Below are 26,252 nucleotides of genomic sequence, written 5' to 3'. Positions count from 1 at the left end.
GTGACCTCCACATCCGGCGGCGCTCACAAGTTTTTTTTTTTCTTTTTTAATTGTTTTGTTTTGGGATTTTTCTTTATTAAATTAAGCATTGTTTAACAACAAATAGGCACCAATTATGTCATACGATTCAACTAGTCCAAACAGCAAGAACAAGAAAAAAAGAAAAAAGACAATAAATTTATATAAAATACGACAGTTTAAAATAAATTATCTTCACAGGGGTTAATCAATATATAACATGAGAATCTTAGTCTTAAGGCACTTCTATTTTCCAATTTTCTTAAGAAGTAAAAGAAAAGTTTCAAATCATTTTTAAAAGCAATAAAATTCAGAGCAATCTTTAAAAAATTTACATTTGTGTAAATAAAATTTACCAATTATCATTATATTATTACACATAAATTCCAAACTTTGTTTTGCATAAAGAGTAAATAAAGTATCTTTATCTTATCTTATCTTATCTTTAAGAGACCAAACTTAATACAGCTGTATTCAAAGACAAGTATACCATTCTTTGATAGCAACCATTCATGGATTCTGTCTTAAAACTTCCTCACAATAGTACAGGGGTAGAAAAGATGTTCTTGAGTTTCAATATTTTCCTGACAAAATGTGCATGTTTTATTATCCAGATTAAATCTCATTCCTAAAAATTCTCTACACAGATAAACATCATAAATTGTTTTGAAATGAACTTCTTTCATTTTAGGTAATAAAAGAAAAGACAAATATCTGATTCTGACTTTGATAGTGGGCTGCACAGCGGTGCAGTGGTTAGCACTTTTGCCTTGCAGTGAGAAGATCCCGGTTCGAATCCCGGGGTGGGCCTGGGATCTTTCTGCATGGAGTTTGCATGTTCTCCCTGTGCATGCGTGGGTTTTCTCCGGGTACTCCGGCTTCCTCCCACAGTCCAAAAATATGCTGAGTTTAATTGATCACTCTAAATTGCCCGTAGGTGTGAATGTGAGTGTGATTGTTCATCTGTATATGTAGCCCTGTGACAGACTGGCGACCTGTCCAGGGTGTCCCCTGCCTTCGCTCAAGTCAGCTGGGATAGGCTCCAGCACCCCCCGCGACCCTAGTGAGGATAAAGCAGTGTATAGAGGATGGATGACTTTGGTAGTGCCAGTCTTTGAAAATGTTGGAAATAAAACTTTCTTTCAAGAGGAAAACATCCTTTTGTTACTAGTAATCTCAAAATGTTGTCATTACATTTAATGTCTGTGGCGCTGACAAGTTTGTCATGACACAGACGAGGTTAAAACAAATACAAATGCTTTATTATTATGAACTTTTGTCAGTCTGTTTTTAGTTGCTGATAAACTTGATTTTTTTGTGTTTGATAAATATATTTAATGAGATTTTTTATTGAGATTAATTATTTTTAAAGGGAAAACATGTTTGTGCATACACATTAGCATTGCTGTTGTGGTCGCTTATGTTGTCTTTTGTAAAATTATTGTCCTATAAAGTACTAAAAAGTATCTACTGTGACACTTCATTGGGCCTGCTAATATCCACTGGATCATGCTTATGGAGTGAATAAACTATGCAGTTTCTTTACTTCAGTAAAAGCATCAATCTAAAATGGTCTGTATTTATATAGCGCTTTTACTATACCTGCAAGGTACCCAAAGTGCTTTGCAAGACATGTCACATTCACAAACTGATGGCGGAAGCTGCCATGCAAGGCACTAACCATGACCCATCAGGATCAGTTAGGTTAGGTGTATTGCTCGACATGAGCACAACGGACTGAGGATCGAATCGGCAACCTTTCGGTTGCAAGACGGCCACTCTATCCACTGAACCATGCCACCCCTACTACTAAATACTAAATAAAGATTTTGCTTGAAAAATTCTACTTAAGTAAAAGCATTTGCAGCAAAGTGGAGTTCCATCTATCCATTCTACACCGCTTAATCCTCACTAGATCAGATCACAGAGGTACCACTGCCCCCCGTTCCCCCACCTAAGATCCGCCACTGATAGACTCACAATCTGTATTATAATTGTTCAAGTGCAATAATTCTCGTGCAATACATCTGTTTACTTCCAGTTCATTCTCTGTTCATCTTTCTTGTTATTAGTATTAGTATGCAGTTTACATCTTGCACATGTGTTATCTTATTTTATTTATTTTTCACTTGTATTCTTATTTTTTCTAGACACTTTACACACTTAAGTCACTTCACACAAGCACTTTCAGACACTTTGCATTTTGTACTTTGTATTCTTTGTTACTTCTATTTTACTACTAATCTATGTGTAATTGTGTATATTCCACTACCCTTTGTTTATTGTATTGTACTCTGGCAAAATAGTTTCCTCGGGGATGAAAGAATTAGATCTTATCTCTTGTTATGTTATCTTATCTTATCTGAATTGTGATTTCTAAGTCTGAAGCAAAACATGGATGGAAACCGCTGGTTTAACTGTTAATGTGTTGTATTTTCATAGCTTTGTGTCATCCACTATGTAACTAAATACAAGGAGCTAAAGCTGTCAGATAAATGTAGTGGAGTAGAAAGTACAATGATTCCCTTTGAGATGTGATGGAATGGAGCTATAAAGTACTTGAGCAAATATACTTAATTAGTTTACATGAAGATGCAACACACAAACCAGGACTTTAAATAATATAAAATAATGTATATTCGTTAGATCTTGTTCAGAGATGATTTCTGACCACTTAAGGAAGATTTTACAGCGGTTCAAAGCAAATACAGCTTTGATTATCACAACTGTGATGGTAGGTTTGTGATTTCACCACAAGAGGGAGACATGTACAAGCATATTTCTATCAGACAAGAAACAATGATAGCAAAAAAATTCAAAGAGAAAAGGAAAGGAGTCTCATATAACCAAACTGAGCCTGATAATAATAATATAATAATAATAATGATAATAATAATAATAATAATAATAATAATAATAATAATAATAATACATTCACTGTATTCGTTTCAATAAAATATGATTATTCAAACATTTCATAGACATGGCAAATTGTTGCAATTCCATATGAAGTAATTTAACATAGCTTAAATCAACAAAAACAATTAACTATTACTAATATTGTTCTATACTTTACAATAGAATTTTTTGGAAAGAGTAATGCTTAACAAATAAATAGAAAACAATTAATTGAAAATAGCCTCTTTTTTGTTTATTTTAAAAGATAGGCCCCGGATGTGTGTTGATGGAGTCTACAGTGAGTTTTCAGAGACTCTGCAACCAACTGTGTGAGTTCAGGGTGTGTGTATAGGTTTTTTCTTTGGCAACAAAGCGGGTGGGACTGGAGACAGCGCGGTGGGAGGTAAAAGACCAGCGACTTTAGGTTGCCCTTGAGGTCTGATACACATAAGAGTGTTTCTTTCCTTAAGATCACCAGTAAATCTGTATTAATTTTGACCAGAACCACTTAAAAAGAATCGTTAAAGCGGATTAATCAAGCCGGTCCTGTTTAATGTCTCCCGTTAATTAGTTTGTCAGCAGTGTTTTAATATCGCCTAATGACTTCATATTTCACTGATGACATTCAAGGGGTGTTAAAAGAGGGGAAATGGCCCATTCAGGATTCAGTTCTTTCGCTTAAGACGCCCTCAGTGAATAAGACAAGGTCACGGAGGCCTAGTCTTTAGGGAGAGATACATTATCAGGGGATGGGGGTGGGAGAAATCCCATAGAGGAAGCTCTCTTCCCTCTAAAACAGCATGACGGGCACAATGTGATACAGTTCTGTCTTAGAACAATACATTGCACAGGGAATTCATGATACAGCTTAGGGCAGCCACACTGTATAGAATAGCAGGATAGCCCCACAGTGTACAATAATACTGACACTGGGGACTGATGCCTGCTGCTTTTTGGATTTACGGTGTGTCAATAACAACAGTTTATTAAGCATTTATATAAACATGAGAGAAAAACCACCGTCCAATATCAGAAGTTTGGCCTTTTCCATCTTCATCAGCACTTTCCAAAGCTCTCCAAACAAGAACAAAGAAATCAGAAATCGTAAAGTTGTAGCTCCCAGTATTGAGGACACGGCATTTTCTCTGTGATGAAAATCCTATGTTAAACAAAATGCTCAATGGAGGCTAATGGATCCCGAACAAGTCCATGCACTGCTTCCAAAATGCTTTGTTTGACAAATCAATTTTCCCATAACCCGGTGAGGAGAAAAGTGATGTGGATTGATCGCCCCCCTGACTTTGTTTCCAGAATATTGCTTGATGGCTGGATAGATTAATTGGTATGACATTTGAAAGCCTTCTCTTGACTGTCAGCATCCAGGCCTCCGTACGCCAATCGAAACTCGGTCTAATTGTTTCCTCTATAATACCTCAATTCACAAATTAGAGACGGCGCCTCTATAAACTATTACCAATGTAAGACCCCGCACAGCACCGCGCTGCTCAGTCAGACGTGGGTTTGAATAAGGGGTGATGTTGCGCTGATAAGATAGAGTGCATTAAAGGGCATCACCCAAGCTGCTGCGCCAGCACATCATCCTCTCGGCACGGTGGATCTGAAATATACAAATCAGATCCCAGCAGCTGCTCGAGTAAACAACCTCTGGACTCATCAATCTATAGCAACTCATACGATGTGAGTCTTTGTTAGGAACCTAATCTGAATTAGGACTATTACAGTGAGGAACGCAAAGGGAAACTCATCTAAATCAGTGACCTTGAGAACATTGATTGTGTGGACGTGTGGCTCCCAGATTTGCTATGTAAATGTATTTTAATGTGTTTGTTCTTGTGCATCTCAGATCAGCTGTCCTCTTTATAATATGGCTTTGTGACAGGTGACATTTGGAACTGTCACAGTAGGAAAAATAAGGCGTAAAACACTGAAATAGTGACAGCTGAATTCCATTTAGCTGCTTCAGTTTCAAGGTCTTGAGTCACTGTTCATGTCATCGTGTTGAAAGATTATTTTATAAATATGTTTAAGCATGCGTAACCGTACACCGTGATGGAAAACATGATCCACAGCACAGATTTTGAACTACTGGGTCATCGCAGAATTCGAAGATATTTGGGCCTCCAAATTTTCGAAAAATAAACCTTCTCTTTTACGGTTTCTGCTCCATATTCATCAATAATAGGTAATAAACTATCAAAGGCTCGATTGACTCAGCTTACACATCAGTGATACCATTTTTATTCCATGTTTTATTTGTTGTTTGCTAACCCTACTCTAATCGCAGTAACTGGGTTGCTAATCCATGCTAACGTTAGCTTTTTCTCAGCAGTAGAAGCTAGATGCACTATATTGCCAAAAAGTATTCACTCACCTGCCTTGACACGCATATGAACATAAATGACATCCCATTCCTAATCCATAGGGTTCAGTATGACATTGGTCCACTCTTTGCAACTATAACAGCTTCAACTCTTCTGGGAAGGCTGTCCACAAGATTTTTTAAGTGGGTTTATGGGACTTTTTGACCATTCTTCCAGAGGCTCATTTGTGTTGTTGGACCAGAAGGCCTGGCTCTCAGTCTCCGCTCTAATTCATCCCAAAGGTGTTCTATCGGGCTGAGGTCAGGACTCTGTGCAGGCCAGTCCAGTTCATCCACACCAGACTCTGTCATTCATGTCTTTATGGACCTTGCTTTGTGCACTGGTGCACAGTTATGTTTGAAGGGGAAGGGGCCAGCTTAAAAACTGTTCCCACAAAGTTGGGAGCATAGAATTGTCCAAAATGTCTTGGTATGCTGAAGCATTCAGAGTTCCTTTCACTGGAACTAAGGGGCTAAGCCCAGCTCCTGAAGAACAAGCCCACACCATAATCCCCCCTCCACCAAACTTTACGCTTGGCACAGTGCAGTCCGACAAGTATGGTTCTCCTGGCAACCGCCGAACCCAGACTGGTCCATCAGATTGCCAGCTGGAGAAGTGTGATTGGTCACTCCAGAGAAGGCGTCTCCACTGCTCTAGAGTCCAGTAGTGGCGTGCTTTACACCACTTGATCCCACACTTTGTATTGCATTGGTGATGTACGGCTTGGATGCAGCTGCTCGGCCATGGAAACCCATTCCATGAAGCTCTCTGCTGAAGCTCTGTTCTTGAGCTAATCTGAAGGCCACATGAAGTTTGAAGGTCTGTAGTGATTGACTCTGCAGAAAGTTGGCCACCTCTTGGCACTACGCGTCATGTCACGACTGGATTTGTTGCACAGGTGGCATCCTATCAGAGTTCAACGCTGGAATTCACTGAGCTCCTGAGAGTGACCCATTCTTTCACTAATGTTTTTAAAGCAGTCTGCATGCCTCGGTGCTTGATTTTATACACCTGTGGCCATGGAAGTGATTGGAACACCTGATTCTGATTATTTGGATGGGTGAGCCAATACGTTTGGCTATATATTGTATTTAGTTAGCCCGTTACTGCTGACCAAAAGGACAAACTGACTGATGGAAAAAAGGACATAGCTTTGCTCGACCCATTACTTTGGAAAACTGTCTGATGATGTGATTCACTGTTTTCTTCTTCTTCTACCAGCTAAAAACGTTATGCTAAAAGGGGTTGCTCTGAGACAGGCACACAGCAATTACTACTCAAAATGTTATGCTGATTTTAAAAAATGTTCCCACAATTACAAGAGACATCAATTAAAAAAAACACACACACACAAAAAAAGGAGATTTAAATGTCTTTTGAACAGTTTTATTTGAGATTCAGTTTGGTCATCATGAGGGTGAGACAAGAGAAAAGTGATATTTTAGGGGGAACTCCAGACTTAGTTGGTATTTTTAAAAACATTTTCAAACATTCTTTTCTATTGTTTTTTTTTTTTTTTAAAAACGATTTGGCCTTACGACAAGTAAACTTACACAACAACTGCATGTCTTAATATTTTGTACATTTTTTTTTAATTTGATGAATGGGACATTAAATGTCCTCCAATTCTGGAATGACCCTATTCATAAAATATACAAACAGGAGATAATGTTTTTTGGGATCACCATTTGTTTAAGTAGTAAAGTTTTCTATGGATGAAACAGTAACTTCTGTTACATGTTAAAGTTCTAGCAGCAATCTAAGCACTTGTATTAAATTCAAACCCATCAACTGTTAGAAATGCAGCACGAAGGCGAAGTTTACTTCATATTATGTTGCTGTGTCTTTGAGTTTGTTGTATATTCTGTAATTTATTGTCGTTAGATGGCTCAAAAAACAAAGGAGAAAAATGAACAACTTAATCTAGAAGCAAAGCTGAGGTTGTGCTTTTTTCATTAAGGGAATCAGGCATTAACTCACAGCTAAAGATTAAAGCTACAGTCTCTGATACTAAAGCCAGATTATTTTGGAGTAAAAAAAAAGATGGAGACAATACTAAAAGCATCAATAGTCTGTTATTTTTCTCTATAAAAAGGAGCAAATTTCTCTAAATCAAACAAGACCATAGTTGGCTCTAGTATCTGCCCGCCACGTTTCATCGCCATTTATTTATCATTCACAATGACTAATTGCCTGACTTGACTTCAATTTTGTGGGCCGGTCTCCTCACACAGCGAGCTGCTCAGACGCCCTCCTCCCTATCACCCCATCACACCCACTCGCCTTTGAAAAACTGTAATTGAATGAGTTTATGTCGTCAAATTGATTAATCATATTAATTTGTACTTATTAGTGGGATGGTTGAAAGCGATGACAATTAGATTAATGAAATTAGTTAATTCTTCCTGCCCACGCCATACTCCCAACTATAACGAACCAAAAAAAAGCATTGAAAAGGGAGACTGTTATGACAAAATTGGCAATCAAGATTTGGCTGCTAATTGAATGTCTGCTTTTATTAATGATGAGGTTTATAAAAAGACCTTGAGAAAGGAATATTAATTGATTAATCAAAGTGTTTCAAATTAAGCGGGGAGTTTACAAAGCAGAGTTCCGAATATTTTCCCTCATATTTGATTGTGAGTCTGTTTTTTGTTACCTGTTTGAAAAACAGCAAAGTGTTCATATAAGAGTTCATAGCTGCAGTTTTTTTTTTGTGGAAAAAAGTTGTGGAAGCAACGTCAAGTTTCTGTTCACAACGTCAACGAATTCTGTATGATCAGATTTTGCTTTCACTCATATGTACCATTTTCCTCCATTTCCCTTTAGGTATACATTGATGTTACCAGATAATTGATGAATAAATGTTAACAGTTCTGCCCAGTAAGTGCCATTCTGCCATCTTCGGTAAGGGAATTATTTTAACTTCTTTCCAGATAGTGGGATATATACCATGCATTAAACATCTATTTAAGATGTAACATATAGGGCCAGAAATGTGGGCAGCTGCAAGATGCAGAACCTTACTGTCCAGCATGTCGGTGCCTATTGAGCAGCGCTCCGGGGGGCCTTCAACATCTTCCTGACCACACTCTCCTCCACACTTTTAAACTGAGAAGTGCAAGTCTTACTAAACATTATGCCATTTGCTATTAGTTCAAAAGCATTGGAATCTGTGTTGTTCATATTGTGCCTAAATACCCCTACCCTGTTGATGAAAAAATTATTAAAAATAATTAGCAATGTCAAGTGGTTTAGTTCAGAACCTGCCCTCTGACTCTACAAAAGAAGCTCTGCCAGTTGCCTTTCTCCCCATTATCTCATTTATTGTTCTCCAAAGTTCTCTGTTATCTTGCTTTGCAAAGTTTACTCTATACGTATAATATTCTTTTTTATTATTCTATTCAGTTTCACAACTTTATTCCGCAATTGACAATATCTCAATCTATTCTCAACTGAACCAGACTTTACCAACATGGATTTGGCTTCATCTCTTTTGTTCATGAGGTCTTTCAAAGACTCATTCAACCATGGAGCAGGTCTACATTTAACTGTACACTTCCTCATTAGAGCATGATTATCAACAATTTTCACAAAGATGTTCATCAATATATGTAAGGAGGTAGAAGAATGCACCTCAGTCCAGTTTATATTCCTAACATCTTCCAAAAAACGGTCAGGCGTAAATTTCTTGTACATTCTCTTATGTATAATTTCGACCTCACATTTAGGGATCTTAGTCTTCCTGCTGATTGCAATCAGGTTATGGTCACTGAATCCCACCGGCTGAGAGACTGATTTAGAGCAACGTTCAGGAGTATTAGTATAAATATGGTCAATACAAGTGACAGGTGTATGGCCTACACTATTAGTAAAAACTCTTGTTGGTCTAGAAATCATCTGTGACAGGTTACAAGCATTGACTAATGATACCATCTTCTTTTTCATTGGGCACTGATTTACAAGCCAGTCAATATTCATATCTCCAAGTAAAAACATTTCCCCATTCACATCTGCAACTCTGTCAATCCACTCACACAAGTCATCCAAATACTGACTGTTGGTTCCAGGATGCCTATAACAGCAACATATTAAAATTGGCTTTAGGTGAGGAAGATTTACTCTGACCCATAACAGTTCCAGATTATTAGGCATGAATTCAGCCCAGTGTTGCAGGAAAATCTTTTTTTTATGTATATTGCTATGCCCCCCCCCTGTTTATTTCTGTCACTCCTAAAAATATTATAGCCGTCAATGGATACCTCAGCATCAGGGACAGTAGCATCCAGGTGGGTCACTGACACAGCCAAGATGTGAATGGTGTGTTCTTGAGTCAGACAGTTAAGCTCATGTACCTTCTTTTTTACACTACAGACATTTAGAAGGGACATCACATGCAGACATATTGAACTTCATGATTAATGATATGACTTTACATCACTGAAGTTAATCCGCAACATGATACTCAACTGTTTACAAAGGTTATGGAGAGTGATGGGCTTAGAATGTCTGTACTCTGAAGAACAGTGAATCGTCATCACTGGTATTTGTCCTGTTCGTTGTTGTCTCTGATAACCAGCACTTTTGCCTCCTCTGGTGTTCCTTTGAGTTTTATAAAAATCTAGTTAGCTGTCCACGTTGATTGGATTTTGTTTTGTTTCCTCAGCAAACGGGGCTGTCTTGCGATATCTTAGTTTTTCTTTGTCAGATGTTCATTGATGTACACATTGGTTCCCCTGGATTGTACTTGTATTTATATACAATCCAGACCAAACGTGGGGAAGCCAGATTAAATTTATGCCAAAAAAAATTATCACGGGTTCACTGGTACAGCAAGAGAAACATGATTATGATTTGAAGGATCCCTCATCATCAGAATGCATCTTTACAAAGACCTCACAGGGCACTGGGATGCTGTGGCGCCCCCCATGCCCACGCTGTGCCGCTCCATCCTGACACCTGCTGGCTCTCAAAATCATTACAGGAAAAAGTTAAATTTAATAAAACAATTTTTAAAATTTAAGTCTAATAATGTATAATAAAATAACTTATGACATATTATATATATGAGTTCTATTAGTATATTTGTTTAAAACATGTTACAGTGGGTACCGGAGGCTCAGATGCAGGAAATGAACGAGTAGACAGATTTGCAACAAGAACAAATTTATTCACAGAACCAGGAAGAATACAGAACTACAACCGGAACCAGAACTAGCTGTACAACTCAGGGTGAACTCGGGGAACCAACCTAGGAGCCTCTAGAGACAGGGAAGACCAATAACAAAACAAACCCAAAAGCTAAGCTTAACCCACTGTTGGTAACACCAAGGCAGGAGAACAAAATAACAAGGGAAATCTAACTAACAAAAACTAAGCAACCAGAACTCTGCACTAAAACCCAAAAGCTCAACCCAAACTGCTCTTGACTACAGAGAGCTAACACAGCCGCTATGCTAACCTAGGAAGACCCAGCCAGAACCCACAGAGGACCAGGAGCAAACCAAGGAGCCGGAGGAGTCAGGTAACCAAAAGCAAGCAGAGGTCAGCATGGAGGGACAAAGACAGCCCGGCAGCAAACAACGACTGACGACGGTTCTTATAGGACGCCAGGACCTGATTAGCTGGCCTCCACCTGCACACGATCTGCTGATGACAGATGACACACACCTGGACTCCTCATCAGCACGGCACACACCTGCAAAGAGAGAGAGAGCAAAGCCGAGGGAGGAGAGAGCCCTGCCACAGCTCAGCCTAAGCTGTGGCTGTAACAAAACATGTGACTCTGCATGTTTTAACACCTTATTTTGCAAAGAAATTAACACATTCTTGCCATCTGCAGATTGCACTTTAAAGAAAAGAGCCTTTATTTGTCACGTAGAGATAAAACGGAATAAAACGTTCCCTCTCCAGACTTTACAGTAGAGCCTGGACATTGCCTGATCTCAGACCAGCTCTGTGTCCCAGCAGGACCATACATTCATCATGCCTGTTTGCCTGTAGTAGGAAAACAAAATATATGTAAATATAAGTAAACGGAGTGTGAGATCTCCCTGGTCGATAGAGTGCTTTGAATTTCATTATGCAACAAGCTGTCCGGCCGTTATAAACGAGGCCCGTGAAAAAGAAGTGATCGCTGGATGTGATAAAGATGAAATGTAATAGTTTACGCCACCATGAATCTGATTGTAACGTCCACACTATTAGAAAGGCCGATAAGAGCATTTATGACTATTTGCTTGGTGTCATAAAGGGAAGTGGGCTGTTTGATTAATACGAGCAGCTGGCCGGCTCCAGGTTCAGCACATTCTGATGTCGCATATAACTTACAGAGGTGGTAATGGGCCGGTTTATATACTAAAATGTGATCTGTCACACATGTGAGATAAGCAGAATTATGACTAACACATTCTGCATTTCCCCAAGTGCTGCGTTTGATATGCACGCTGTGTAAATGTGGATGAGTAATGCTTTTGTTTTCACCAAAGAAATATTCACTCGGGTGACAAGATGCTATCTGCTAATGTGGTTTATACAAAACTGTAAAACTGGTTGGTTTCCTCATTCAAAAAAACATATAAATCTTGCTCAGATGTACACTGCAGGGATGGATTATACTGAGACTTCACCCATTCAATCAGTGTATCAGCTCAGCAGTTTTTCTTTTACACCAGGGCTCCAGACTAACTTTTTTTGCTAGGGGCACAGTGGCCCCTAACTTAAAATTTTAGGAGCGCAACCAGAAAATTTAGGGGAGCACACCAAAATCGACTTGCAAAGTAAATGTTCACATTTCCTCTCATTTTAACTGTATTACTGATAAATACTTGCACAATAAATGCAGAAACTATGTTTTCAATTCACATTTCACTTGCAGCACTTGACACAACATAAGAATATCACTCAGAGAGTGCAGTACTCCATCAAGGCTGATTGGTTGATGTATAATTTCTAACGGATGAAATCTGTAATAAAAAAGACCTTGTGCTGAGTACAGGCATGTGTTATGCATGTGCATGTTATGTATTTATACCGAATCACGTGTAAATTACTCTTATAAAGGTCTGTTGATCAGTTCGTCAATTTTGGAAAGCCTTTGTTTTGCTAGTGTTAAAATAACCCTTCCATTCAGGCTTTTATTTTGAAGACGTATTTTTTTTAATGCTACAGGCTTTTATTTCGTGACCAATTCAGCGGCACAGGAAATGTTTCTCTAAGGAGAGGTTTCTTGACATGACGAAGACGCTGCAGAAAAGTCAGAAAATTCACGTAAAGACGAAAGAAAACGGTTCCACGCTGTTGCTGTCTAGCAAAGGATGTGTCTAAACTTAGAAGCAGCTGGAATGGAGACAAGAAAGGAGTGAAGGACAGAAAGGTGAATTTGTGTTCAAAATAAGGCTGAACGTAAGTGAAGGCTTTGTGAAACATCAGAGCTTCACCATCATTCGCCCCCGCTCTCACTCTCGTTCGCCTTCTTCTTCTTTGGTGTTCGTCTCCTTTCTTCTTCTTTTGGAGTTAATGTCGGTTGGTAAACCAGCTCATTTGCGCATTACTGTCTACTGGGCTGAAGTGTGGAGCAGAAGTTTGTCAGCAACAAAAAATACTCAATAGTAATTTAAAAAAAAAGAATCAGCAAATTTACTGGTCATATATGCGCGAGTAGATGAAAAATTTACTCGCGACCATTTAGTCGCAGTCTGGAGCCCTGTTTTACATGCTTTTTTTTTCAGCAGTCTTGCCAGTGAAACAAACCAGTTACGGTTTAAGCTCCGTTGAATTTACCTCTGGATTAATAAAGTATCTATCTATCTATCTATCTATCTATCTGCAAATACTGTTGCACCTCAATTGTTTTTGCTGCGACCCATCCAGATTTCCACAACAGTTCCAACGACACATCTAAAAATCTGTCATGAGTGAACTGACAGCCATCGATGTTCGACTTGATCAGATGCTGCCGCTCCAATCGGAGGCCATCAGTGGTCAAAGCTTCCTCCTCGGCAGGATCCATCGTCTCTATTTACAGTCCATCCTCTTCAAACTGCGTTATTGATCTTGGCCTAGGTCACGGAGGTTTGGCATGAAGGTGGGGTGGGGTGGGGACGCAGAGGAGGAAGCTTCCCCTGGGTGTCTCCAGCGCCAGCTTCCTCTTCTTTAGCATTTGACCCTGCTCTTGGCTTTACTGCTCAATGCAGCAGCCTTATTTTCAGCACATAGTCGATGGCTGCCAATATTTAGAACGAAGTCCCGTCGCTGCTCTTCAACAGAAGCTTAGAAATACTGTAAACAAACACACCTGATCTGCGTGAGGCCAAAGGTTTGGAGGTTCATTTTTATGTCATTCCTTTTCTCCATTTTCAGGTGATTAAAAAAAACAGCAGTTTGCATTATGAACTCCTGCTTTCCACACTGTGCCAGGTGTTCTGTACCTCCACACTTGCCGCTCAGCTGTGGGCTTTTTCTCACGCTTGCTGTTGTTATTTTACTCTCCAGTCCATTAGCGACGCTGCTGCCATGAGCCGGGCCGATAAACCATCTGGCCGGGCTCCTGAAACAGATAGCAGCCTCTTAATGGAGTGAAAAAGTAAAAGCAATTAATGTCACATTAGCACATCACTAATAAGGCCTGCCCTCCAGTATGTTGCAGTGAGAATAATTGGTCGGTTCAGAAGGAGATGCGACTCTGCTGGAGCCCTGAACAAGGTCTTATTGGGAGAATTAATGTCTGCAAACAAATAAGCCACTTTCAGGTCAGCTGCTGGTGATGCAACGTCAATATCAAGTGTTTTATGTGACACATAATCACTTTGTGAATAGATCTAGCTCTTGTGTTAGTTTTTTTTGTTATGTGGCAGCAGCACTTGGCCATATGGAACATGAAAACTGCCAAGATTCAAGTCCTCGAGTTTTATGTTGGGGCGCCAAGCAGCAAGTTCTAATAATGTCGTAAAGAAAACATTTTAATCTAATGCTCATAGAATGTTTTAAAGATGTTTCTCATTTCAAATAATGTTCCCATGAGCTTAAAAGTGGACTAGGACAGAACATTTTGAACATTTAGAGGATGTAACAAGATCCAACATTCAAATAATGTTTTCAAGACGTTCTCAGATGACAAAAACTTTGTATAAAACGTCCCGGTAATGTGACATATTAGCAAAGAAAAGAACATTTTGACTGTTATAGTCTGAGGATGTTGATGTTGGGAAAGTTCTTTGATAAAATGTTCTCACAATGTTGCATGATAACAAAGGAAAAGTGTTTTCAATGCAGCATTTAAAAAACTGGTTTCAGAACATTGTCTTTAAATAGAAGAAACAGTCTGGGAACTAAAATCAAAACAAAGAAAGAACGTCTTCAATGAAACATGTAAAAAATGGTTTGAGAACATTGCCCTTAAATAGAAGAAACATTCTGGGAACTAAAATCAAAACAAAAGAAGAATGTTTCCAATGCAACAATTTAAAAAAATGTCTGACAACATTGCCCTTAAGTAACACTTAAGAAACATTTGGTGAACTAAAATCAAAACTTTTCACTGAAAACAAGACTAGAACTTTACAGAAGAAAAAACTAATTCTGTCCTATGGAGCATTGATGTGTGTCGAAATTTTGTTACGGCTAAAATACCAAGATCCAAGTCCTCAGGTTTCATTTTTCCGCAATATTCTGTGATACCAAAGAGAACAGTCTCAAGGCAACATTCAGGAAATATTGCCCTTTCACATTCTGGGAAATAAAATCAAAATGCCGCCAAATAAAATCCCGCCGAAAACATTTCTAGAACTTGACGGAAAAAGCAGAAAAAATGTGTCAAAATGAACGGTACTTCCTGTTCTGTCCTCTATAACAAACATAGCACCTTTGAGTCCTGGTGACTCTCTGATTCCCACATCGTCGTCGTGACCTCGCTCACTTTAAGCTCTCGTCTTTGAACTCTAATTCGAACTTCACACAGCCTCATCTCCAGAGCTTTCCTCAAAACAAAACATGCCCTCTCTGGCTCCAATAAGATTTGAGGGCTTTTAAGATTTGGCTTAATTGTTGTCTTTTCCAGTGTTTAATTACAAAAAACACCAGAGCGCCGTCATCGCTGCCGTCTAATTCCACCATGTTCCGCTAATTATGTTGTGTCAATGGAGGTTTTTCTGTTACACTCATTAACGTAGCGGTGACACTGGCCTTAATTGGATAAGAGGCCATTAAGTCACTTTTCTTTGATTAAAATGACTGCTTCCTTACAAACATCGACCCCAACACCAACCGGTTCAAAGCTCATGAAACATTAGCTTCAGCTTTGGCTACGGTAAATATAATTTCACTTCAGATAATATTCTGATCAACCCAAAGTGACTCCTTCCCCACACGTGTCACTTCCTGCTGCATTGTCTTGTTGCAGATTTTTAATAAGGATCAGTGTGGAGAGAAGAGAAGCGCCGCAAACCTCCAAAATGTCAGACACTGCGGTATCATCACTCACAGTAAATGGCCTTCTTCCTACAATTTCTACCTTTTTTCTTTTGTGTTGTGAACCTCCTGGGTTTTGGTGCACAGCAGTGATGCTCCGAACTGATATGCAAATGTTTGATGCACTGAAGGAGCGACAAACTGCAGGTCTTTGCTCCGTGCAGTTTGAATAAAACGCACAAAATGAAGCAGAATTGTCAGTTTCTTGGTACACATCCACCTCGAGCACACCTCCGTTTAAGGAGGCGGAAAACAGACCACCGCTTTCCAATCTGCAGCGGCCCTGTTCCCACACATGCCCTCAATTACCCTATGAGCGCCACATGTGCAACATCATTAATAAGATCCACTAATAATGGCGGCGAGCTCCATTGGCCGTGAGTGAGATTTGACTAATTACTGTAATTGTATTGGAGTCATGCTCATTAAATATGAAAATTGTGTTCTGTGAAATGAATGGGGTTTCATGATCACTCTTGTATGGACAGGCGAGAAATAAATTAGAGAACAGTTTCTCGTTGCACAATTAACTACAGCGCAGACAGCTACCTGCCACACCCCCCGGCCTGCTAATGCAATGTGTGTGTTCATGTGTGTGTGTGTCTGTGTGTGCTTTCATGGATGTTTGCCAATTTGCCATTACTTGTTGCTTATGATTCTCCTTTTATACATACTGTACGCATGACCTGCTTGCCCAGGAAAATGTGAATATTTCCCAGAGCATATAATTGCAATTGTAATGATTTTCTGTGGAGAAGTTTCTCAGACAGCTTTTAATTCATCCCCCCCCCCCCCCCCCCCCCCCCCCCGTTTTATTCGATATTACTGGTAGCTTTTGTACTGCCTACATGTTCGACACCTCAAACACATATATTTGATTGTTTTTGAGATCTGTGAGCAAAAATCAACGCGTGCACTACCGTTAAAAAGTTTGGGATCACTGGGAAATGTCATTTTTGAAAGAAAAGCAGTTTTTTTTCAATAAAAATTACATGAAATTAATCAGAATCTGCTTTGCTAGGTTTAGGAAAATATCATGCTTCACTGTAAAACTGATCCTTTTGCAACTTGGACAGAAGCTTGGTTAGGTTTAGTCATCAAAACTACTTGGAAAGGTTCAGCAAAATATCATTCTTTGGATTAAAGTATGACCCGTGCACAACATGTTTGAAGCTTCTCTTCCACTTTTTGGGTTTCAAAGATCATAATTCCCATCCTATCTAACACACTACCGTTCGACAGTTTGGGCTTACGTAGAAATGTCCTTATTTTTGAAAGAAAAGCATTTTTTTTTTCAATGAAGATAACATTAAATGAATCAGAAATACAGTCTAGACATTGTTAATGTGGTAAATTACTGTTCTAGCTGGAAACGGCTGATTTTTAATGGAATATCTCCATAGGGGTACAGAGGAACATTTCCAGCAACCATCACTCCTGTGTTCTAATGCTACATTGTGTTAGCTAATGGTGCTGAAAGGCTCACTGATGATTAGAAAACCCTTGTGCAGTTATGTTAGCACATGAATAAAAGCGTGAGTTTTCATGGAAAACATGAAACTGCATGGGTGACCCCAAATTTTTGAACAGTAGTGTGTTTGCGGTTTTAAATCCGTGTAAAATGAGGCATTCCTGACATTTCTTTCCATAAGCAATTAGTGAACAAGTTCCAATCCAAACACTTCTCTTCACACGACGCTGCTGTAACTTTTGTTCGTATTCCTTTCTATGTCCTCTGGGGGATTTCAGCAGCTGTCAGGCCTCCAGAGCCTCGTAGATGACAGCATCTGGGAGTGGCTCCGTCCCCAAGGACCTGAGCATCTTTTTTTTTCATTTTCTTCACCTCCTCCACCTCCCGTCTCCTTGTTTCTGCACGCTCAAGTTGTTTGAGAAATCTTGCAATGCAAATGCGGCGCTTACATTTTACCGACCAGTAACAAAACTGTGTCACAGTCACAGAGAGGGGAGTCAGCGACAGTCCCGGTTTTGTCGGGAGGAGATATAGAGGTGAGGAGAGGCAGGTAAACAAAGCATAATGTGGAGGTCAAATGCTAATGAGCCGCCCCATTTGTTACGTCTGGCTCCCTCCAAAGGCAAAGCAGCAGCGCCTGAGACTTAATAAATCATTCAAATGAATAATAAACTCTAAGATACAGAGATGACTTCACCACTGCGCCTGAAGTCCTGATTCCTCTCACGTGGCCTTATTTAAATCGTCCCATTTTGAGCACGAGACGGCGAGTCCATGTCGAGGCCTAAACGCCCCGCCATATAATATCCATCTGCTCGCTGGTTAATAGGGTAAGACCAGCGAGAACCCCCATTACCAACAGTAACTGGCTTTATCCACGGTATGGGCGCAACGCTGCGAGACTCGAACAGATGCATCGCCATGCGGGGTTTGCAGCTGTCGCCAGGCCTTAGAAAAACCACACAGCTGTCCCGTCTCCTCCGCCCCAGTCCCCGAGTGGAAGGAGGCCGGGAGACGGACGTGACTGATGAGGTGGTGAAAAACCCAGAGAGGCAGGTGGAGAATCACAGGTAGCAGCAGTCACACAGTCCGTCTCCCCTCCTCTGTCGCTCAGCTGCCACCCATAGATGGCGCTCAACTCATTTAAAAACAAAAAGACAGAAAAAGCTCCGGCCTTCCTCTTGGGCTGTCCATCACAAAGTGCCACCGACTGCATGCTGGTGGGGATGAGCTGCAGCAGAGAAAGGCACCCTTACCTGTCCTTGAGCCAGGCGAGAGGAGGGAGGAAAAAAAGAGTAGATTCAGCATGTATGTAGGCTGTAGCCGGGAGCCATAAATCATGACCTTCTTCAATTTACACAGGGAGCATATTGATGGTTTCCTATCTCCTTCACTCACTTTCACCTAGTTACACCGTCTAAGACAACAGCATTCCGGGTAACCATGACTGACACTTTACAGCCTATTCTCAGTGGACTCTCACCTCAGTCGATGAATAAAGGAGGGGGGGGGGGGGGGGGGGGCGTGAGGCGACAGCACAAGGTTGCACTAAGAGTGTGATCATAGATTTCCTGAAAGAAGTAAGCAACAGGACGGGTTGATTAACAGGACCGCCGAGTGACAGTGTCAATGCTGCTTCATAAGTACAGGCGGCTCTGACAAGCGGAGACGATTGAAGCAGAATAAAACGGGGTTTACCAGACGGAAAGTCACTCTGAGGACAGCGGGCCGTGCCCCGATTCCCTTCTACATGACTGAAAACAGAGAAAACCGACTTCCAATCCTCCCGAAAGACAAGCAGTGGGTTCCCGAGACACGTGACAGCATGTCTTCTTCAGTTTCAAACGTCGTAAAGCCCGGGTAGAACTTATCACACAGCTGTTATCCGCAGCGATGATGCAGAGTGGCGAGCTAATAAATAAAAAATGAAAAAAGTGACAAGGCCATTTATTTGTTTAATTCAATCTTCTGCGTTCGCCGGACATCTCGGTTGATTTTGTTTAGGAGAATGCTTTGTGGCAGGCTGATTAAACACAGACTCACTCCGCCCCGACGACCCCCATATTGGCTGAAGTTGAAAGCCCAGTAAATGAAATGACTTCCACAGGATTGCACCACAAAAGAAGGGAGTGTGTCAGATGTGCATTCAGCCGGTGGTGGAGCCAACGCAAGGTCAAACGGGACGTCGCGTAGACGGTTAACCAGCTGACAGTCGGGGCGGGAGGATGGCGTTACACCCCACGGCAGCGTCTTGCTAAATGTACAAGTGAATCCCTAGACGTGTGTTTACTCTGCAGCTTTAGCATGACGGTGTCACAGAAAGACTGGAAACTAACCGAGTTAATCTCACTGAGCACTTATAAATCCAAACTATGAGTTCTTGACGTCGACTCCTCAAGATGTTATTCATAATTTGCTTGTGAATTTGATCTTTTTTTATTAGTATTTTGCTAGTGTTTTAACTGTGTTCTGTCTTTGCTGCTGCCTCTCTTGGCCAGGACTGTCTTTAAAAAGAGCTTCTTTCTCCTGGTTAAATAAAGGTTCATAAATAAAATGTACCCACTGACTGTACATGCCTCATCCAACGTATGAGATGTGGATAAAGGACACAAGATGTGAGCATAAAATGACTATTAATATCAACCAATTGATTATTTTGATGGATATATAATCATACACTACCGTACAAAAGTTTGGTTTCACTTAGAAATGCCCTTATAGTTGAAAGAAAAGCATTTTTTCAATGAATTAAATGAATCAGAAATACAGTCTGTCCATTGTTAATGTGGTAAATGACTATTTAGCTGGAAACGGCTGATTTTTAATGGAATATCTCCATAGGGGTACAGAGGAACATTTTTAGCAACCATCACTCCTGTGTTCTAATGCTACATTGTGTTAGCTAATAGTGTTGAAAGGCTCATTGAGGATTAGAAAACTCTTGTGCAGTTATGTTAGCACATGGATAAAAGTGTGAGTTTTCATGGTTAACAGGAAATTTTCTGGATGACCCCAAACTTTTGAGCAGTAGTGTATATCAATAAACGACAAAATGTGTGTCGTACTTAAGTGAAACCGTAATTAACAAAAGCAGCATTGGATTCTCAATTTTTGTTGGTATTATTCCATTGGTGAAGGCTAAAATCTCCTCTATGCAGGATAAAAACCTTGAACATGAAATCAGAGGTCAAAACATTGCCAATAAACGAACTCGTAATTCCGACAGAATCAGTAACAACTAATTATTTGACTTGAATACACATTCCAATAAAATCCCCTGCAGTGATTACATAAACCATGTGATTTTTATTGTCACTGTACATTCAGTGCACTGTTAGATCTGACTCACTCCAAAAAAAAGAGAGAAAAAAAGCATATATTTACACATGGATATACAGTTGGCATGAACACAACAAACAAAACACAAGAAAATGCCACACAACACCGTCCAGTGAGAACCTTCTGCTGCTCGGTTCCAGCGTTTCTCCCCTTGTCTTCCAGAACCATGTGCATAGTTAGCCTGTCCTTTCTCCAAACGCAGGGTGAGCTCATAATTAAAACGAACCAAAGCTCCCTTTTAGCTTGATTCATACATCACAAATGCTAACATATTGCTTTGGAGGGGGGGGGGTAAACCTCTGGGGTAATCACATGTCTATGGTACGTACACCTAGCAGGGTCCTCTATACACCGCGGACCGGGACGGCCGGGGAGGTTCCTCCATGTTTTATGTAAATCTCGTCATCTCAGAGTGCATGGAGATAAGGTAGGTCCGCAAATGGAACAGCGAATAAGCAGCTTTCTCCTCCGAGGAATGTGCTCCCCAATTGCAGTAAGTTCATCTACATTTTTTTTTTTTTAATACCCAGCCAGTGATGTCACTTTATTTCTGTGCCACTGATTCCCAGGAGGAACCCATGGCCCGCTTCCAAACCCAGTGTAATTTTCAAAATATGAATTGAGGTATAGGATCTAGACGACGTCGCTCGCTATACGTCCTGCTGTGCTGATGACCAAAACCGATGACAACACACACACACACACAGAAAGAGAGAAAGTGTTTCAGCACAAAAAGACACGAGAAAAAAAGAAAAATAAGACGATATCCCACCTTAAACCAAACATAACGCTCTCAGTTGAGTTACTACCCTCTGACTCGTATCACACAGGGATTCGGTGGGCTCCAAGTTTGCGAGGAAGTCAGTAAATTGGCAACAAATGATCATAGCTATATCAATGCACAGCAGTTACAGTATAGTACAGTGAAATATGCACAATACATTTGTACAGTGTGTCCACGTTGTAAACAAAGCACAACTAAATGTCAAGCCCGACGCTGCACAAACACATTGGTGGCCATATTTGCCTTGCATAGCCCAGTGATCGCTCCGTTATGAAACTATTACAGACGCCCATGAAATCGCCTCTGTAAAGGTTTAGACGAACCCTCCCCGCCATCCACCGAAATAAAACGCCTCTCGTCCCCAAGGTAGAGCCAAAGCAGAAATTTAATTGCTCCATTTCTATTGAGAATTTCAGCTTAGGAGACAATTAGAATTAATTGGATGTAGTGGAACCGTTTTAGAAGTCTGAAAATAAATGAAGCATTTTTTCTTTTTATTTTTCTTCTCATGTTAATTTGGGAGAAGAAAAGGAAAAGGAGGGGGGAGGAAGTTGGGAAACAATTATCTGCTATCAAAGTGCACCGAGGAGGTCCGAACGCCGGATCGGTCGAACCGGACTTCACACAACTGGGATGGAGTTTATTGAAGTGTTCTGCTTCCTCCGGTGTGAAAAATGTCCCTTATTGAGACCACAGACTTCACACGGCGTCTCATATCGACAAATCCATCGATGCGAGTATCGACTGAACAGAAATGTTTGGCTGTCGTCGCTGTCGTAGCTTCAGAGGACGCTCAAAATGAACAGCGCTGATATACAAAACATCCATATTCATGTGGAAATTACCGACTGGTATCTGAAGACTCCATGCTTTGGTTTGCCAGGCGACACATCCCTCACTTCAGCCGCAGATGGATTAGCTGGTTAACAACTGGGGGAGTGCATCATGGGAACTGTAGTCTGGGTTCTATTTATCTAGTGGAGGGGTTACTGGTTGCTCGGCTTTACATCTAATGGCACTTTAAACACTTCAGCGACTGCTTTTAAGTGTTCTAACGTCCTAAGAAAAGCTGATTAATTCATTACTCTGATCTTACGATAACATGTTCCGTCAAACCCGCTCAGGTTGTCAGGACTGGGAGGAAATATACTGATGGCTGCATCAGGTTATTCTGATTGCTCTCTTTGAATAATTTGGCAACTGGTTTACCACTGATAGATATTACGCTCTAAAAGTCTACTATCACTTCTGGATTATACAGATTTACTACCTTAAGTTTGTGCACAGTGCCCGTCTGAACGATAAGCACCTTTATTAGCTAAAAACCGACAGCGATATAGATATATTCTGTCAATATCGTTGCTGAGTTTCAATTCAAGGTGAATTCTCAGAAACACAAGTGTCATTATACCGACGAATAGACAAAGAAAACTGTTGGTTTAATTAAAAAAAAATCCTTGCGAGTCTGATAAAGCCGCCATGATGTTAAGTTGAAAGACAAAAATTAGTAAAAATTGCATTATTGTTAATTTAACATGCATAATTTTACCTTGCGTCCATATTTTACCCTGTAGTCCACATTTTTTAAGAGAAAAACAAATCCAGGTAGATAAAAATCGCTTAAAATTATAAATACACGATGCTAGAAAACAGACTTTGGTATCACATATATGACTAATGTGTTTCTATATAGTGACACTTGTAGTTTGAGAATAGAAAAAGGGCGGACCTCAACAAAAAGCAAAAAAAAAAACCAAAAACCTACGATATAATGCAATCTATCTATTACGGCACCATTTCAAAATAAAAGTCTCAGAAATGACCAGAGGTTTGATCAAGCACCAATCTGACAAAAATTTAGTTTTAAAACTGCCACAAAGGTACATTTTAACATCAGAGGGAGTATTAGGCTACGTTCAGACTGCAGGGCTTAACGCTCAATTCGGCTTTTTTTTGTGAAATCCGATTTTTTTGCGAGTTCGTTCACATTTCCAATTAAATGCGACTTGTATGTGATCTCCTGTGTGAACCTCGCACGACCCAAAAGGTTCCCGCATGCGCAGAAGAGGACACAACGACACGCAGAGAGCGTGCTCAGTGTTAACGGAAGTAAACATGGACGCTAACAGCATATTTATAACTTAATCGTTTTAAGGAGAAGGTCAAGAAGGAAGAGAGCCAGGATTTTGGCCCTGGCGTTTTGTGGGGCAGTGGCAGCAACGTCTGTCCAGAGAACTGTGTGGGTGCGGAGTCGCAGCCAGGAGTGGTGGGATAGTGATGTGAGAGGCTTCACAGATGCGGACTTCATTCAGAATTTTCGAATGATAAGGGCGACCATATTTGAGCGCTTCTTTTTAACACTCTCACGGCTAGACACACGTCTTCGGCAGCCCGAAGACGTGTTTTGCTTGAACGCAGAATAGTGACGTTTGGTGTGTACCAATGACGTATAGGTCGGATAAATGCGACCTGGCCATTCAGACTGAAGCCGCATGGCAAAAGATCCGATACGTATCGGAGTTAGGACCACATGTCCAAGTGGCCTGGGTGGCATTTGAAAAAATCAGATCTGTGTCGTTCAGACTGTCATAAAAAGATCAGATACAGGTCGCATAGGGGCAAAAAAAATCAGATTTGGGTCACTTTAGCCTGCAGTGTGAACGTAGCCTTAGATTGCATTAAACGTCGCTGCCGTCGTGTCCTTTGACATACAGTTTAGCTACGAGACTCTTAAATACAGCTTATCGTTACCGTTGCAAGTTTCACAGTATGTTTAGTTGCCAGTAATGACGACACAGAGAGAAGCGAGGAGGGCGTTTTAGTTTCTACGAGCGATAAAAACACCAGACGCCAGCGGACGGAGCTTCCCATTATTGCCACGTTAATCGTAGACGCTTAGTGCAAATTCTTTGTGAAACCGCCAGCCAACCAACCGTCCATCTGTAAGCACCAAGTTGACCGAACCACTGAGTCGATGAAGCTACTACGAGGTAAATATATTACGAGGAAATGGGGAATCGAACCCGTGGCGGGCAGCGTTTCCTTTGATGACGAATATAAGAATATGTCTAACAATCCCCCCTCCCGCCCCCCATGCCCAGTGCAATTTCACACAATATACAGTACACATATTATATGTCGACCAGTTAGAGACTATTGCTTCAACAACTGAGATTAGAAAATATGAGATAAAGAAAGAAAAAACAATGTGGCTACATAATTGTACAGCTCTTTAGGACATTTATATTTACCACACTTCCATTTTTGAGATGAAAATAAGATAAGAAACAGATTCACAGAAGCTTCGGGTGATATAGAGCAGCGGGTCTCTGGTTATAACAAGACCTCGGCCGCTTGATTTCTGTACACAACTTCTTTATTTACATCGTCGTGATCCCACGTCAGACAAGTTTGATAGTCACCCCTTTTTCAAAACTATTTCAAGTCCCTTTTTTTCCTTTATTAGTTTAAAAGTGTTAAAATTGACTCAGTAGTCCACGCTTCGTCCCTTCACCGTCAGTTGGCACACACCCTTTCATTTTCTCGCCCCTCGGATTGGGTGACGCAGCTGTCCGTCAAACATCCGGCCTCGGTTGTCAAGCCTTGGCCTCCAGCATCTCCAGGAATAGTTTGTGCATGGGCACTTTGCCCTGCATTTTGATGCTGTAGAAGTGCTGGACGGCCTTGGTGGCGGTCTGACGGAGCAGAGGGAGGGTCATGAGCAGCTTGCCCGCCCGCCGAGGGTCCTCCGGGTGCTGGGGGCCCTCGAAATCCTGCAGAGCCTCGTGTAGGGAGTCCTGGAGCCTCTGGACCGCCTCAATGTTCTCTATGTGCATGGAGTCTGAGGGAGGGAAGAGGACAGATCTTTAATAATCACCTTTTAAAGTAGGGAATATCAGACCGGTCGATTATCGCAGCATTTTTCTGTAAATTATTGAACGATTATCGATGAATTAGATGCACTATTGCAGGTTTGATGCAGACATTTCTCTCGGTTTGCCCATAGTCAATCTGTGGTCTCAGAGAAGTCTCTCAAGCAGCAAAAACTGAACACAAAGAGCAAATCAGCTACTCTCACATTGGCTACGGCTAAGTTAATGGCTAAGTTAGACTTTACCCACAGACTAAACTAAAAGAGTTTGGAAAACAACAGTTAGAAAACTTTAAGATCTGGACTGGAGTGGATAATAAAAGCGATGGAACAGAAAAAGAAACTAGAGAAAAACAGCAGGAGACAAACTGACAAATCTCAGTCGATTCCATATAAACAGAGGATAGTGTCCTCCTATTTCTATTTCACATAATATTAACATAATAATAAGATTTTATTTATATAGCACCCTTAAGAACAACGTTCATGAAGTGCTTTGACATTCAAAGCATGCAAACACAAAGACAATCAAGAAAGAGAGCAGCCAAATAAAATAAATAGTAAAAATGATCATTTAAACACATAATTAGATTTGCACACGGATCAGACAAAGGAACTGGGGAGTTTAGAAGTTAAAGAATAAGACTGAAGGTTAAAAGTTAGAAATTAAAAAAGAGAGAATTAAAGAATTAAAGACATCACACCAAAGAACTAGGCAGCTAAAATGAAATTAAAACAAGATAGAACACATAAAATAAATGGGAAATAAATACAGAATAGAACACTAAGTAAACTTCACATCAAAGCAAGTCTATAAAAGTGTTTTTTTTTAAAAGTGATTTAACCTCCTAAAGCCTGGCGTCCACATATGTGGACATCTTTTTTTTTTTCAAAAAGAGCATTTTTTTAAAAATAATAATAAAAATAATATATATAAATATGATAATAAGATAAGAGATATTATGTAATTATTATATTTATTGGTTACTCCTTATCCCAAATAACTAGAAGAAATCTAAAATG

At 40.3% G+C, this 26,252-nt stretch overlaps 1 protein-coding gene across 1 annotated transcript in view; it reads right to left on the bottom strand.

The window, feature by feature from the left end:
- Positions 1 to 20,521: 20,521 nt before the first annotated feature.
- Positions 20,522 to 26,252, bottom strand: part of LOC110952376 (steroid hormone receptor ERR2-like) — a 61,166-nt gene continuing 55,435 nt past the window's right edge. Inside the window, exon 7 of the mRNA XM_022195890.2 lies at positions 20,522 to 25,199. Within this exon, the coding sequence (XP_022051582.1) occupies positions 24,955 to 25,199 (245 nt within the window). The 3' untranslated portion in view covers positions 20,522 to 24,954. The remainder of the gene's footprint in view (positions 25,200 to 26,252) is intronic.

The sequence above is a fragment of the Acanthochromis polyacanthus genome, chromosome 16 (genome assembly GCF_021347895.1).
Source record: "Acanthochromis polyacanthus isolate Apoly-LR-REF ecotype Palm Island chromosome 16, KAUST_Apoly_ChrSc, whole genome shotgun sequence".
NCBI lineage: Eukaryota > Metazoa > Chordata > Actinopteri > Pomacentridae > Acanthochromis > Acanthochromis polyacanthus.
This window is presented reverse-complemented; position numbering and strand designations above follow the sequence as displayed.